The sequence below is a fragment of the Eulemur rufifrons genome, chromosome 29, assembly GCF_041146395.1.
Source record: "Eulemur rufifrons isolate Redbay chromosome 29, OSU_ERuf_1, whole genome shotgun sequence".
NCBI classification, from domain to species: domain Eukaryota; kingdom Metazoa; phylum Chordata; class Mammalia; order Primates; family Lemuridae; genus Eulemur; species Eulemur rufifrons.
In genome coordinates, this window is record NC_091011.1 from 95,403,004 (window position 1) to 95,418,861 (window position 15,858).

Sequence of the window (15,858 nt, forward strand, 5' to 3'; positions counted from 1 at the left end):
TCCCTTCACTGCTCCAGCTTCGCAGAAAGCTGAGTGCGTCCTACCCTCCTGCCTCCAACAGACGCCATCAGTGCTGCCAACCCCCGGGTCATTGATGACAGCAGGGCCCGCAAGCTCTCCACAGACCTGAAGCGCTGCACCTACTATGAGACGTGCGCCACCTACGGGCTCAATGTGGAGCGCGTCTTCCAGGACGGTAACTCGGGCGGGCGCCGGGCGGGAGTCGCTGGCGGGCCAGGGCCCCAGAGTGGGCTGTAGGAAGACTCCCGGCGGGCAGGGCGGTATGGTTTGGGGGGAGGCACTAAGCTGGGCTTTTCCCTTCTCCCCAGTGGGTATAATTGACTCTGCTGTCCCCTGTAGTGGCCCAGAAGGTAGTGGCCTTGCGGAAGAAGCAGCAGCTGGCCATCGGGCCCTGCAAGTCACTGCCAAACTCGCCCAGCCACTCGGCAGTGTCCGCCGCCTCCATCCCGGCCGTGCACATCAACCAGGTGTGGTCAGCCGCCCCGCCCCACCATCCTCACCATGCCTGTGTCACCTCTGTGTGTCCCACCACCTCTGCTGGCTGCCTTCTCACACCTGCCCACTTCCCTCTGACCTCCCAGCCTTGCACGTGGTTTGCAAACATTGGCTCGAATTCCACATGGCCTGCATGATCAGCCTTGGCCTCGACTGCCCCGTGGTGCCTGCCCCTTCCTGCTGCGCTTTCCTGCTCCCCGCTGTTCTCACCCCAACCACTTCAGCTGAGATAACACAAACATTCGCTGCTGTTAACGCTGTCAGAGTTATCTCAGACAGCTTCCCATTGAAACCACACTCATCGGGCACAGGGAGGAGAGAAAGTTCCTTTAGACCTGCTCCGCACTGGCCCCGGGCCGGACTGGGAAGCAGGTGTAGGCCTGGGCGCCTCCGCTGTCATGGGGGGGGGGTGCCTTCTCCACCTGCCTGCGGCCTGCAGTGCTGTCCTCCATGGGAGTGGAAGCAGCAGCTGACAGCCGTGTGCCCGCCAAGCACAGGGGTTTGCCCTCAGTGCTCTGGGAGTGTGTATTTTAGAAGGGCGGCCTTGTCCCAAGGGAATGAATGGCTCTGGGTGCCATGGGGTGTTTGGGGGCTGGCGGGCTGGGGGTAGTGGTGGCTTCTGAGCCAGGTCCTGCCAGTGCTCCTCCCATAACACCGCTGGGACACCTGTCCACACCTGGGCCTACTGCCAGGTTCGTTTTTGGCCCCTGGCATATGTCCCCGCGCCTGGTTGAGTAGCCACATTCCCTACTCTGCCCTGGGCCATCCCAGATGGAGTGGTCGAGCCCGCGGCCACTGTGCCTTGCTTCTGCCAGTGGCCATCACCTTTACAAGTCCTGCCTGGCCACAGCCAGCTTTCCGATGACAGCCTTGTTGCTTTTCAGAGACCCCTCCCTTTAGGGCTTATGAGAAGGTGGCAGCATCCCACGTGGGTAAAGGAGGAGCAATGACAGGTCTTCCTTCACTGTCTTTGAGCAGCCACGCCCTGCGCCGACCGAGCTCAGGGCTGGTGTGGCTCAGCTCTGCAACGGCCCTGTCTCGTGGGGGTAGGTCGTGAGGGGCAGTGGTCTGGGCACTGTGCTCCTTCCGTGCAGGCCAGGGTTCAGGGGAGGCAACCAGTCAGGCCGTGCGCTCCAGCAAGGGCAGTCGAGGGTGAGGCCTCCTGGTTTTCCTGGGCGTGTTCCCCGAGCAGACACTGCCATGCTCCTTCTGTCTCCGCCCTGTGATCTCTCTTGTCTTTCTCTTCCTTTCCCTTCTCTGTTCCTCATCTACAACTTACTCTGACTGGTGGTCTTAGCTCTGTTCTGCTCTGCCTCGGCTGTCCCAGGATCCCGTTCCCCGTCACACACATGCTGGAAGCGCCTCTCAGCTCCCCCAGCACCCCAAGCCCACACCCGGCCCCAGTGCCCACCTCCCAGTGCTGCACCCTGACGTATGCCGCTGACTCTGGGGGCTCAGCCCGGGCAACCTGCCGTCTCTCTCCACACCCCTTGCAAGGCAGGACTTTGCAATTTATTCCCTTGCAGGCATTGTCACTGATGTCTGCCTGCTAGCCTGGGCCTCTGATTTAGCTCCCTGGTTGGCACAGAAGCAACCCTGCTGGGGCCCCAGGACAAAGGTTCCCTGCCCTGGTGGGGCAGCCCCAGCACGGTGGCAGCTGCATCCTCCTGGCCTCCAGGCCACGCTACTCTCCCCCAATATCACCTGTAGGAGCTAGCAGCTCCTCTCCTGGCCCATGAACCCTGGCCAAGTCCCCATGACCTACTGCCCTGGCGCCTGCCCGCTCCCCCCCAGAGCCGCCCTCAGCAGCCCTCTTTGTCCTTAGGCCACGAATGGCGGCAGCAGCGCCTTCAGCGACTACTCGTCCTCAGTCCCCTCCACCCCCAGCATCAGCCAGCGGGAGCTGCGCATCGAGACCATCGCTGCCTCCTCCACCCCCACACCCATCCGCAAGCAGTCCAAGCGGCGCTCCAACATCTTCACGGTACGTGACCGCCCTCCCCCCGCCCAGCTGCCTTCATGGAACCGGCAGGGCAGAGCGCTGCGCTCCCAGCCAGGAGGGGCGTGGGCAGCCCTGGTCAGGAAGATGCCACCTGCAGCCTGTCTCTGACACACAGACACTTGAGGCTTCCAGAGGCTCCTTACCGGTGCCCCCAGAATCTTCCAGACTGGTCCTCTGTGCCCACAAGCGGCTTCCCATTGCCGCCCTCCTCACGCCCCCCACGGGCGTCCCTGCCCTCTGCTGCACACACTGACCCCGCTGCCGCCTCCCTCTCTCCTCGGCCCCCAGGGTGTCTGTGTCGGCTTGGCGGGATCTCTGGACTCACCTGGCCTAACGCCCCTGAACCCTTTGATTCAACAGCTAATGAACCGGCGGCCGGAAGGCTGTTTGCCCAAGGCGACACAGAGGGTTAGCTGGCCGAGCTAGAGTCAGAGCCCAGGCCTCCCAGTCTGCCTTCCGGCTCTTTTTCCGTTACCCCACTGCCGAGGGGAAAATTCATGCTTTCCACCCACCGCTGTGATTGGTTTAACAAAGGCTTAGCCATCTTTTCCTGGGCTTCACCACGCTGCCTCGTTCCTCCCTCTCAGGTTTGTCCTGTCTCCTTGTGAGCTACTCACTCGCCCCTCTCCACAAACCTCACACCCCTCGCTGGGGTCCCGTGTGCCCTCCCCGCGAGGGCCAGCCCCTCCGCTGTAGGCCCCCTGCTCCTGCTGTCTCTCCACTCCCTGCTCCGCCACGCGGCTCCCACCCAAACTCTGACGCTCCAGCCGGGCTTGGGCTGGACTGTTCCAGGCGTCTTGGGCCAGACAAAGGTGGGTGAGCCGCCTGTGTGCATTGTCACGAGAGCGCCCGCCCTTTGCGTCACGCCACGGGCCTCTTTCTGAGAGCAGAGCTTGGCTCTCAGCCCAGGCCTGAGTTCAGCCGGCCAGGCCAGACTCTCAGGACCCTGCCTAGACAGAGCCAGTGCTCCCAGGCCCGACGCGTTCATTCTCGCCTCTGCCCCGCCCGGCACGCTGCTCCCGCCTGGCTGCCTGCCTGTGTCCCCCCGGGCCTGCCATGCGCCCTCAGCCATCATGCCGACCGGCTCCTGCTGATGCCACCACTGCACACTGCACCTGGCCAGTGCTGACCGTGCCCAGGCTCACTGCTTCTTGTTTCTGTTCACACCCCTTGAGACACGAGCCTCGGTGGCCACCTGCTTGTGCCCATGCTGCTGCTGCCACTGCCGCTGTGGAGCCTTTGGGTGCCTGTGCTCACGGTGCCCACCACAGCGCCCTGGCACCCTGCTCCCTGACATCGTGCCTCAGTCATTTGCTGCCTCAGTTCCATTCTTAACCTCCCCTCCCCCTGCTGGCTAGCTCTGCAGCACCCCCCGGGCACCCCGCCTCCCCCTGCCCTGCCCGCACCCAGCTCCATGGCCTCCTTGCCGCGGCGCCCCGTGCCCTGCCATCCTGTGCTCTCGCTGCCTGCCCGACTGCGCTGCTCCCCGTCATCCTTGCTCTGCGAGCTCGGCACGGCCTTCCCTGCGGGCCCTTCCATTCTCTCCATCTTCACAGTGGCACCTTATTTTTTCCTTTCCATTGTTTCCGTGGTGACCTCACTTGCACCATTGTCCCCAAGGCGGCCTCAGGCATGTCCGTCTCTGTGGGTGTATCTTGGGACCTCCCTTCATCATTGCTGTCGGGGCCACCCCTCTTCTCCCTCATCGTCTTCCCCAGCAGTCACACTTGCTTGAGGGTGAGCCCTCGTGTCCTGCCTGCTCTGTGGCTGGTGACCCCCCACTGGACGTGGTTGTGATGTCCTGGTCTCCTCCGTCACTCCATGTACTCATTTTGTTGCCACTCTTGCCCCCGGTCCCGTCTGCGGGGGGGAGGTGCCCCTCTGGGCCCCGTGGGGTCCTCTGGTGCTTGGGGTCCTCTTGGCTTGCAGCCTGGCTGGCGTGGGCTGCACCCCACTCTCCCCAACCAGCTCTTCTGTGTGGGGACCTGGTGGCAGCGGTCACATCCACCTTCCTCCTCCCTGGGCCGAAAGGGCAGAGGGCTGTGGCGGTCTGGGCTGTGGAGCCCAGGAGGGGACCAGGGGGCAGCTGCTGCCCGTGGAGCTGCCAGGCAGCGATTCACTCTCGGGCGGCTCTTTGCCCGGTTCTCCCTGCTCCCTCTGGCTGTGCTTCCTCCCACACTGCAGTTTCGGCCCTCTGTCCCCTTGCTGTGCCCTTGGCTCCTGACAGCCTGGGAGAACAGGAGGGGTGGGGCCTGGGCTGCCGAGTGGCGACCGTCCCCTACTGAGATGGACTGCTCAGCCTGTGTCTGCCCAGCCGGTGCAGCCGCCCGCCGCCGCCTCCTCATCCTCCTCGTCCTCCTCCTCCTCATCCTCGTCCTCCTCCTCCTCCTCCTCCTCTTCATCCCGCTGCCGCCGCTCCCCAGGTGCCTGGGTCTCTGCCCTCACCAGTGCTGACCGACTTGTGCGGGGCTTGAGTATAACTTGCCAAAATCTTTATTCTTTCGATATTTGCAGATATGTGCCACTGTTTCCAACTTTTCATCAACAAAAAGGCCTTTCCAACTCCTTCCAAATTAGAAGACCAGGTGGTGACACACAGCACCTCTGGACATTCCCCCTGTGCGGGGCCGGAGGCGGGCCGGGCCCTGGGACTGCTCTCAGATGAGAAGCGGCCGCCGAGCTCCCCGCTCCAGAGACCCACGGGAACCTTTGTAACTAACCCCACCCCCAGGGAAGGCTAGGAGCGCTGGAGCCCGCGCTGGGGGCTGCCGGGGACCAGGCCCGGCTGGACGCTGCGCCAGGCTCGCTGCATGGAGAAGAAGGGAGCTCGGCCCCACGCCCGGCGCTGGCAGCGCGACGAGGCCCACAGGGGCTGGGGAGCCCAAGCCCGCCCAGCCCAGCTGCTCCTGGGGGGAGCTTTCCTGCCCCTCCCTCCTCTGCTCCTTCCTGCATGGACTTCTGCCGTTCCTGCTCCTGCTCCGGAAGCTGCCGCCGCCACCGCGCTTGCCTTGCCCCCTCTTTTTGGCCTCCCCCATTTCCTAGGATCCGCATTCGGGTGGACTCTGCCCCAGGAGCTTGGCAGGGCGCAGGGCCTCTTCTGGCCTCTCTCCTCTCTCTCTCCATCCACTGTGCCCCTCGGGCCACGCCGACGTGCTCGGTGCCACGTGCCGTGTGGTGTCTGTGCCGCAGACGGGCCACCTGCCCGCTCACTTCTGGACTTTGCTCTCCCCGGTTGTCGTGCCCTGTGCTCCCGGCCAGCCCCCAGCCCCACCGTCCACCTCTCCTCTCCCCTCCTCTTATGCCCCAGCCCCCTGGGCTGCGTGCTCCTCGCACCCTTGGTATTTCGTGTCCTTGCTCTTTTGTAAGGGGCGGGCCCAGCTCAGTGACCTGTGCTGCTCTGTATGGTGCCGTGTGTAAGAATAAACCCGTTGGAATACTCGTGGTCTCAGTTCCTTCCCGTCCCGCCGCCCCGGCCCCGTCCACTGCTAGAGCTGCCCAGGAGGGAGGAGAGAGGGAGGGCTGGGGGGTCCAGGTGGGCAGTTCTCTCTGGCAGACCCTGGGCCTCTTTAACGCGCCTCTTCTTTTCTCTTCCAGTCTCGAAAGGGCGCGGACCTGGACCGGGAGAAGAAGGCTGCCGAGTGCAAGGTGGACAGTATCGGGAGCGGCCGGGCCATCCCCATCAAACAGGTCAGCACTTTCCTTCCCCTGTGGTCCAAGGGCAGCTCAGAAGGAGGCCTAGGAAAGGCTGGGGTGTGGTTCTTCTCGGGGCCTGTGTGTCAGGGTAAGAGGCCAGCGCCTCCCTGCCAAGGCAGGTCCTTAACAAGGGACAGGTGCTTCTGGTAAAAAACGTGAGGCTGAGCCCCTTCCCTGGGCCACCAGCTTCTGGGCGCACAGTCTGCCTGTACCTGCTCCTCACCACCCGGGGGCAGCAGAGAGCCACCTGCGGTCCTCTCACTCCCCTGGACTTGCTTGCTGGCTCTGGCGTTGGACCTGGAGAGGGCTGAGCGAATCCGCGGTTGAGCATCCTGAGCAGTGTGCATTTAAGGGGATGCTGAGGGCTACTCCTGCCCTAGGTTTATTGGCATAGTTTTATCGCTATGAGTCTCTGTTCGATTTTAAAGAAAAAACTCAGGAGAGATGCCACCTCCTAGTCTCTCCCCCACTTCCCTTCCGAGTCACTGCCTGGGGGCGCTGTGCACCCCCCCACCCCAAGCTTGGCTTCTGCCAGACCTCCTGTTGTGGGTCCCTGTGCTGGAAAAGACAGCCGATGGGGCGTGTCCTTGCTCAGAGCTGCTGGAGTGCACAGGAGTAGAATGGGGGTGTCTCCTCAGGGCTGGGCAAGAGCCTGAGGGGCTAAGGTGCCATGAGGACAGGGAGGTGGGGCAGTGGGCATACCGTGGGGTCTGGTGGTTGGAGGGGCCATGTCTACAGGAGGCCATGCTGCCGGGTTTGACCACAGAGGAGACTGTGGCCAGAGCACCAGGGCTTGGTTTGGCATGGCCAGTGGTCAGGTTTGCTCTCCTGGGCTGCGCCTTTCGGGACTCATGGGCAGTGTGACCTCTTGGAGGGAGGGGACCAGTCAGTATGACCAGGATTCATGTGTTAAGGTTGGGGATTTCTTTTCTTTTTTTAAAGAGACAGGGTCTCAACAGTTTGCAACAGTGGTCTCAAACGCCTGGCCTCAAGTGATCCTCCCGCCTCGGCCTCTTGAGTAGCAGGTTACAGGCACGAGCCATGGCACCTGGCAGGGTTCGGGGTTTCTGACCGCAGTGAAGTCCACTTAGAATGAAGAGTCCCAGGAAACATGTGAGGGCCCAGAGGGCAGGGCAGGGCACCGCATGGAGATATCCGCGCTGCCTTTTCTACGCAGCCTTCACTTGAAATGGGCACGGCATGTGTGTCTGGCAGAGCGCACTGAGGTTGGGCTGGCCTCCTGGGAGGGCGCCTGGAACAGCTGAGAGCACAGAGTGACAGCAGTCCGAGGCCTGGCCCTCCTCACGTGTGCGCGTGTGTGTAGGACGTCTGTGTGCAGAATTGGTCCCCTTACAAACCTGTTGATCAGTGGACTTCCCGGGCACTCCCTTCGTAGGTGACGCTTCTGTGTTTTGGGCGCAGGATCAGCAGCTCCCTGCTTGGAGGCAGGGAGGGCGTGGGCTTTCTGCGTGGATGTGCACACACCACGAAGCACATTTAATAAGTAAACGGGAACACCCTCCTTGGGGCCCCATGTGCTCCCTTTCCTGTCTGGGGTCGTGCGGCTGGGGGCCGACTTACTTGTTCTCTGGATCCCCCCCCCCCCCCCCCCCGTGAGGGGGAGGATGTAGAGTGGGGCAGGAAGCCCTGTGAACTTGCACGTGAGGTTCTGGTCCAGCCTGGGAGTCAGTAGGTCCCTTGAGTGCTACAGCCCCGAAGTCTAAGGGGCTCTTAGTAGGAAGGTCCCTGCCCCATGTGGCCCTGAGCCTGTCCCCGGCTGGGGGCCAGTATCAGAGGCCTGTGCTCCCAGGATCTCAGTGGCAACCTTTGGGGTGAGCGTACCCCATCCCAGTCTGTAATGACCAGGCCGTGGGCGGGGCCGGCCCTCATCTCACCTTCTCCCACCCGGTTGCCATTCCTGGAGCACCCCTCCCGACCTCCCCGCCGTTCTGGGTCCCGCCCCACCAGATCTCCGGCCCCTCCCCTCTCCCGCCCTCCTGTCCCGTTCGCTCTCCCGGTTCTGCTCCTTCCCCTCCCCCCCAGCTCCTGCTGGGAGTGGAGATTGCATTTCAGTTGCCATTTGCATTCCCAATCAATCCGGACTCCGCAATTAAGTCGGCTGGCGGAGCTGGGAGGGAGGCGGCGGCGGGAACGGGTCCTCTGGGGGCTGTCGCCTCCGCACCGCTCCCATTCCGCCCCAGATTGCTTCCTGCTCTGCCGTGCGCAGCCGGCCGGCCAGGGAGGGGAGCAGGAACCCCTGCAGCTCCTTCCCTCTTGGAGCTTGGAGAGGGAATGGGAGAGGCGAGGGTAGGCAGGGCTGTGCGCTGGTCTGAGCCGCGGTCTGCCGGTGTCTGGCCCAGGCAGGTGCGAGGTGAGCTTCAGAGGGGAGTGGGCGGCGGGGCGAGCTTCTCGCCAGGCCCCGGGCTGCCCACGCCTCCCACTGACCAGCCGGCCTCATTACCGCAGGTCGGGGCTCACCTGCTTCCCCCGCCACCCACCGCAGAGGGCCGGGAGAAGGAAGGGCAGAGTTCTGGGTGGGAACGGGCCTCCTTCCCAGACGGTGCCTCCCTGCATCCTGACTTCGGGTACCTTCTCCGGGAGGAAGGGAGGACCTAGATGAGCCCGAGTCCGAAAGGTGTTGAAGCCCCAGTCTGCCCTCCTGTTTGTCCAGAGCAATAATGATTTGTTGGGTGTTGTGGCACCAGCTGGGGCAGAAAGCGGAGGGCAGCCTGGGAGGGAAGGGCTGAGCTGCGCCCGACCCCGGGCTGGGAGGCCGACCAGAGGCCCCTGTGGAATGTCCTGTGGAAGGCTGGAAGGCTGGGGAGAGGGGAGTGGGGAGTGGGCCACACTGCGGGAAGGGAGGGAGTCGTGAGCCTGGTGGGCTCTCCGCCCAAGATGTCCTCCCCAGGGCTGGGCTCGGGGCCGGGACCAGGATGCCTACCCGGTGACTCTGCCCGGGGCATGCGCTTGGGCGTTCAGTCAAGACATCCACCCTTGGCCTCTACCCACGCCAGCCACTTACCCATGGCCATTCTTCCTCTGGTCTGGGTCCTGAGTGCGTGACTCCTGGGGGTGTCTCCAGAGCCTGATGGCCACTGTCCTCGGGGTGCTTGTCCAGGAGCTCTGGCTATGGGCCAGGGGAGAAGGAGCAGCTGGACCATTTGCTGAGCTCTCAGCTGCACCTTGTCCTCGGCCAGTGTGACAGGGCTGCCACACCCAGAGGCAGGTCACCAAGGCCCAGAGGACTGTGGGCTCCTTCGCAGACCATGAGGCAGGCCCTGATTGCCTTTTGGGATGTTCCAGCCCGCCCCGTCATCTAGTGAAGGTCCCGTGAACACCGGGTGTCTTCAGAAGCCCGTTTGAGGCTGAGGGGAACCAGGTATCGGGACGTGTCCTCAGGGGGCCTTGTACTGTGTGACCATACCTCGTGCAGTGGCATTTGTCTTGGGGGTGGCAGGAGGAGGAGCGGGACAGAGGGAGGAGGGGAGGAGGGGCAGCGAGGCTGTGAGACATCTGTCGAAAGGTGGGAGACGGCATGGGAGAAGGCATCAAAGAAAGGCCTTTCCTGCCCCTGCCAGCCCGGGACCCTCAGTCACCCTCGTCCTGCTCTGGTCCGGCGAGGGCTGCCTTCTGTTGGGAGGAACTGCGAGGGGAGGTGCAGCGCAGTCCCGCGTTCACCCCCAGCCTTGGGGCTCAGCACCGTCGGCGGAGCCCAGACGCTGCCTGTTTTCTGGCCCCTCTTACTCTTTCTTGGCCGTCTTTGGGCAGGGCCTCCATCCCCAAAGGAGAAGCCATTATGGGGCCTCTTTTCCCTCGGGGCTCTGCCTCCTCCGTGTAGGCAGAGCTCGGCCTTTGAACCCCCGTTGGGGTGGGACCCAGGCTGTGCCCCCCCACTTAGCCTCAAGTTTGTGGGTCCGTGTCCCTCTTCCTCCTGTGGGACTTTTGTCTTGAAATCTCCAGGGAGCGCTGCCTCTTCTCAACCCTCCTGGGCTTTGGGGTTTGGGAGGATGGGCCCGCAGGTGGTGATGCTGGTCCCGGAAGCCATCCGGGGTTGGATCCTGGCTGACCGCTGCTCCCATTCCCGGCCATTCTCTCATGCGAGTCCTTGTTTGGGGGAGAGCCAGGGCCAGGTGAGGGCTTCTTTCAGAGGTTAGCGTTAGAGGAGCAGGTTGCTCCCGGGAAGGGAGCAAAGGCCACGGTTGGGCATCGTCTCATTTTGCCTTCCCAGTGGGGTCCACTTCCTGCTTTATCAACTCGGCAGTCACGGTCTTGGGGACCTTTCCCCACGTCTTCCAACAGACGTTCACTGAATGTCTGCCGTGGCCCAGGCATTGTCCCAGGGGCTGAGTTTATCAGGGAACAAAACACACAAACACTCTTGCTCCCGTGGAGCTTTCGTTTGTCCTTACACCCACCTAACGTCCACATCGAGTGTTTCACTGGCCCACACGGGAAGTTCGGTTGCTGACATAGAAGGCTGGGTCTTCCCACTGCCCACCTTGGGGAGGCTGGGACATTCTTGGGACAGTTAAAGGGTTTTTCTGGAGCTACCACAGGCAATGAAAGGCCGGGACCCTACCAAAATCTCTGCTGTTGTTCACCCCCGTCCATTGGAGTGTCGTGTGGGGAGCACCACGGCTGGCCCCATCCAAATCCCTGACCGGCGCCACGGGCGGGGGAGAGCAGACGCCCGCCCGCCGGGACAGTGGCCCAGGCTGCGTCCTGGTGGGTGGTCAGGGAGAGCCAGTTCTGTGGTAGGATTTGTGTCACTGGCGCTCCTGAGTTCAGCAACAGGCCCTCAAAGGCCTCTCTGCTCAAAGGGGCTCAGGAGAAGGCGATGGAGGAGGTGGTTTCCTAATGACACATGGCCTTCCTGTGCCCTGTGACGTGGGGTGGCTCTGGTCTCTGAGCAGACCTCTGTTCTCAGGGCATCCTGCTGAAGCGGAGCGGCAAGTCCCTGAACAAGGAGTGGAAGAAGAAGTACGTGACCCTCTGTGACAACGGGCTGCTCACCTACCACCCCAGCCTGCACGTGAGTCCGGGAGGAGGAGCCTGAGCCCTGGGGGAGGGGTGGGGGCTCGAGCGAGAATGACAGGAGGGCGGGGCAGGCTCCAGGACTGATGGGAAGCAGACCTTAGTGATCGCAGATGGATTTTCCCTTGAGAAAGAACCTGGCTTTGGTGGCTTGGGAGGTGCACAAGCGCAGCCCTCCTGAGTGCTTACGGTGAAGCCCCGCCGGTAGCTGAGCCTTTGGAGGAAGTTCACCACCAGGGATGGTCACCCTAGCACGGCCAGCCAGCCCCAGGGCTCCACACCCCACACTGCGTGGTTTAAAGTCAGGGGTGCCAGCGTTGCCAACCAGCTGTCTTTGGCTGGGCCGTGTCAGTAGGGGAGCAGCAGGCTCCTGGGCCTGGGACAGTGGAGGACAAGACTGCAGTTAAACCTGGGCTGTTGAGGACAGCTTGGGGCCTTGGACAGATCCTCCTGGGAGGAGGAGAGTGAGGGTGGCCTTGTGGTGGGTGGAGGGGTCTGGAGGGTGTGTGCCTGTGTCCCGGTGGGGAGAGGTGTTGCAGTGATTATAGAGTGGCCCCTGTGGCAGCTCCCCCACCCTTCCTCCTCCTCCTCCCCTCGCTGCGTGGCTCCAGCACACAGCTGTTACCAGAATCCATCTCTGTCACCACCCCACTGTGGGGCTAATGAGTTCTCCTGTGAAGCCCCTCGAGCACAGCACGTGGGCCAGCCCCATCCCCTGGCCCAGAGGCCCCGGGCCTGCCTCGGAGGGTCCCTGGCTTGCCTTTGAGTCTGCACGAGATGTCAGGGAGGCCTGACCTCAGAGGTGCCGTGGTCCGCGTCTCCTGCCATAAGCCGGTCCTGGGAGCACGGCCCAAGACGGCCCTGGCGTGGAAATAGCCGGCCTTGGGGGGGGTCTGTCTCCGTGTGGGCCACACCCTGGCCTGGCCCTCCTGGGTTTTCTCCTCTGATTCCGCGGGCACTGGCCCTTCCCTTTGCTCAGGGATGACGTCAGTTAGAGGGGATTCCCTCCTAACGTCCCTTACTCCACAGGGTAGGACCTGGTGCCAGGACACCAGTCGGCCGTGGTCCTGGGGGCCTGGAGAAGGGACCACATCCATGTAGTACTGTGGGCTCTTCGGCCCCCTCCATGCCCTGACCCCCCACCCCACGCACAGACCTTGTCCCGCTACTCGGTGCTCGTGACACGATGAGGGTGCAGCAAGGTCTGCTTGGTGGAGCACTGACCACAGGGACAGAAAGCATCTTAGGAGGGGCCAAAGGGCACTCTCTGGGTACAAGGCTTTGTTACTAGGTGACAGAGCCCCATATCTAAGGGAAGGGCCGGAAGAGCCGCAGCAGAAAAGCGAGTAGATTGACAGTTTCCCAGCTGCAAGGTTCCCAGAGGCGTCAAGGCCATTCGCAGAGGGAAGTCCCACGGAGGTGTGCCGGGGTGGGTGTGCCGGCCGGGAGACCACACCGGCACCTTCTGCTCCCAGCCGTGCGGCGGGTGGCTCACCCGTCCGCGTGTGCTCCCAGCTGACGCCCGTCTGGGTTGCAGAGCTGAGGACAGGCCTGTTGGGGGCATCTCAGTTTCCCCACCTGTGTGCGGCCACCTTGCCCTTCCCTGTTGCATCCTTACCTCTTCCTTTCTGCTTTATGTGACCCTGTCTTGGTACAAGGTCCCATGCTTGTCCCCGTGCCCCCAGACAGTGAAGGAAGCCCAGGCTGACGAAGAGGGATGGCAGAGGGGTCTTGGGACGTGGAAGAAAGGATTGGCTGTGGCTGGGTGGGGTCGGGTTTTGGTTTTTGTACAGGAAAGAAAGCCATCAGCTTGGGGGAATGCCGTGTTTACGCGCAGCCAGCGGGAAAGCAGAGGCTCGGTGGGTTGGGGGCTTGTCAAAGTCACCCAGTCGGTGGCTGAGCCAAGACTTGGACCTGTGACTTTGACTCTCAGCATTACCTGATTTTTCTGTACTGGCCCAAAGCACCTCCCTTTGGAGCCAGCTGGGAAGGTCGCCGAGGCGTCCACAGCAGGGGCAAGTGCTGTCAGGCAGGGAGGGCGGAGCGCTGGGCTTGCGGCTGGGGGCCAGGCTGGGCGTCTCAGCCCCCAGGGATCCCCTCCAGTGCCGCACTTGTTGCACTGTGTGGCCAAGTGTGCTTCAGAGGCCTGGGACAGATGCCAGGGCTTCCAGGCCTGTCCTTGCATCCTTGCAGGGTGAGTTCCAACAGGTGGAGGCTCTGCTGGCCCAGTTTCCTGGGTCCTGCCCCCACTAAGGTCCCTTTGCTCCCCTGGCCACAGGATGTCACGAGCAGGGTCGAGGGACCAGCTCCTGATAGCTCGAATTACCGTCTGTCCGTAGTCGCTCTCCATGGGCTGCCCACGGGCTCTGCGGTCAAAACGCACGTCCCTCCGCCACGCTGGACGCAGGAGGAACCGGCAGACGGTGCCGTCCTTGCCCGGCGGGCGCTTGTCTTCTCATCAGGAAGACAGGGATCCGGTTGAACTGTGCGCCGTGCACTCCCGGGCTCTCGGGTGGCTCTGGCAGAGGCCCCTTCTCCTCCTCCTCCTCTCTCATGCTTCTTCAGTGCTGCCTTTCCTCCTCCATGGCCACTTGGCTGCCTTTTTCCTCTCTGTTGCCCTGGCCAGAGTGCAGTGGTGTCGTCAGAGCTCACTGCAACCTCGAACTCCTGGCCTCAAGCGATCCTCCTGCCTCGGCCTCCCAAAGTGCTGGGATTACAGGCGTGAGCCCCTGTGCCCGGCCCCCTTTGCCACCTTTTCCAGCCTGAGCAAGCTCTTTAGTTGCCGGCAGTGACCAGGCAGCCTCCCTACCTGTGAGCAGCCGCTTCCCTTCGAGGCTGTCTCAAGTACCAGATCCTGACAGGGTGTGGAGGACAGGGGCCTCGGTACTCCCAGAGGCTCAGGCAGAACTCCGGGCTTGGTCTGGCTTCGCTCCCAGAGATGAGTCTCACTTGAGACCCGAGGGCAGCCGGCTGCCGGGCCGGCCGGGCCGCAGAGGCTGGTGGGCCAGCCTCAAGCTTCGCGCCCGATTCGTGCCTGGCCCAAGAGAGCCCGCCACAGCCTCCCCCATTTTGCAGCCAACGGAGCCATTCACACAATCACCTTCTGTTAATTCTATCTGCAACATCAATTAAATTGTTTGTAGAAACTAATTGAATGTGGCTTAATCACACATCTTAATAGCTTTCCACGCTCTGAACTCGTTGTTAATTCCAGTAATAAAACGAGATGAGAACGCTGGCGGGGTAATTAGCGAGGAGGCTGGGGAAGAAATTGCTGTTTGATGGTGGGTGATAAAGGCAGCCGCGGTGACCGCTCTCCTGAGCAGCCGCTGCCACTGCCACCACCGCGCTCCCCGTTCTGCTGACGGAGGGAAACGCTCCTGCTCTGCCCGAGCTTCCTGTCCCTGCTGCCTCCAGCTTCCCTCCACTGTCCCCCAGACCCGGACTCCGTCCTCAGCTCTGGCCCTGGAGCCGGCCGGCACGAGGCGCACGGAGTCCAGCGCTCTGGGCACTGGGCTGCCCGGGGACGGGCCGGCTGGTGGTGTCGGGCGGTCTTTTCCCCACAAGCCAACGCCTGGCTCCTCGGCCCCGAGCGGAGTCCCTCTGTGCAGCTCTTGCTCTTGGCGTAGGGTCAGCCTCTGCCACATCCCAGCCTGGGCATCCCAGGGCTATGGAGGGGCCTGAGAACTGTTGCAGCTGCCGTGCCCTCCTTGTGAACTAGAGCAGCCCAAGCCCTGCCCTCGGGAGAGGGACCGCAGCTGTGCCTTTGGCCCAGCCAGCTGTTGACAGTTGTCTGCAGCAGCCCATCTAAGATGTGATTGTGTACAGGGGCTAGGGGCTGGGGACGGGGACGAGGGGGCCCAGGGATGGGAACGTGCAGAAGCCAGTCCAGGGGATGGAGGTGGGGAGAGGGCGAGACGGTGAACTCAGAGGCAGACACTGGGCTGAAACGAGACCAGAGGGCAGCGGGGACTGGTGGGCAGAGCTCAGCCGGCTAGAGAAGGAACGGAGAGAGCAGGAAAGGAGCTCCTGAGTCTGATTTCTTCCCAGCCACCTTGGGGAGGCCCAGGGCTGGGGACAGCCCTGTCATTGCTCGGAGTGTGGACCGAGAGGCTGTCAGGGGGGTCCTGTCTTGGGCAGGCGGCTGCTCGTGTTCTCGGTTGTGTCATGCGGTTCTGGGCAGTGAACGAGACCTCAGCACGTGTGTGCGTGGGGCCAGGAACCTGGCGCCATCCTTGCAGAGGGTCGGGAGTGGCAGGAGGGCACTGGTGCAGCCCAAGGCTGCAGAGAGCTGCAGTGCAGGGAGTGGGGCCCCCTGTTCTGGGGGCAGCCCCTCTGGTTGGGAGTCCTCCCCCCTTCCCCCTTCTGAAGGGCTGTCGTCCTGGGAGGGTGACAGCTCAGCCAGACCTCGTGGGGCGGGGCCTGGGCAGGGAGGCCGCACGCTGGCAGCAGGCCTTTCCACCGTCCCCCGAGGACACAGCTGTGGGTGGCATCCAGCCACAGGTGTGCAGGCGGGAGGCTGGCGTCCGGGCCCTCGCTCTTTGCTGTTCTTCCTCTCTAGCTGGTAGCACCTCCTCATGTTCCCTTGGTGCCTCTTGTCTACTTGATGTCCT

At 63.0% G+C, this 15,858-nt stretch overlaps 1 protein-coding gene across 8 annotated transcripts in view; it reads left to right on the forward strand.

The window, feature by feature from the left end:
- AGAP3 (ArfGAP with GTPase domain, ankyrin repeat and PH domain 3) overlaps positions 1–15,858 on the forward strand; it is a 55,414-nt gene that overhangs the window by 28,506 nt on the left and 11,050 nt on the right. For 3 of the 8 annotated variants that reach the window (XM_069461486.1, XM_069461488.1, XM_069461487.1), the window contains 5 exons: positions 62–196; positions 361–488; positions 2,342–2,500; positions 6,113–6,205; positions 11,139–11,243. In XM_069461486.1, coding sequence (XP_069317587.1) covers positions 62–196; positions 361–488; positions 2,342–2,500; positions 6,113–6,205; positions 11,139–11,243 — 620 coding nt within the window. Of the gene's footprint in view, positions 1–61; positions 197–360; positions 489–2,341; positions 2,501–2,923; positions 3,106–5,032; positions 5,957–6,112; positions 6,206–11,138; positions 11,244–15,858 lie in introns of those variants that run through there. The other 5 variants (XM_069461493.1, XM_069461490.1, XM_069461491.1 and 2 more) reach the window with 3 other exon arrangements.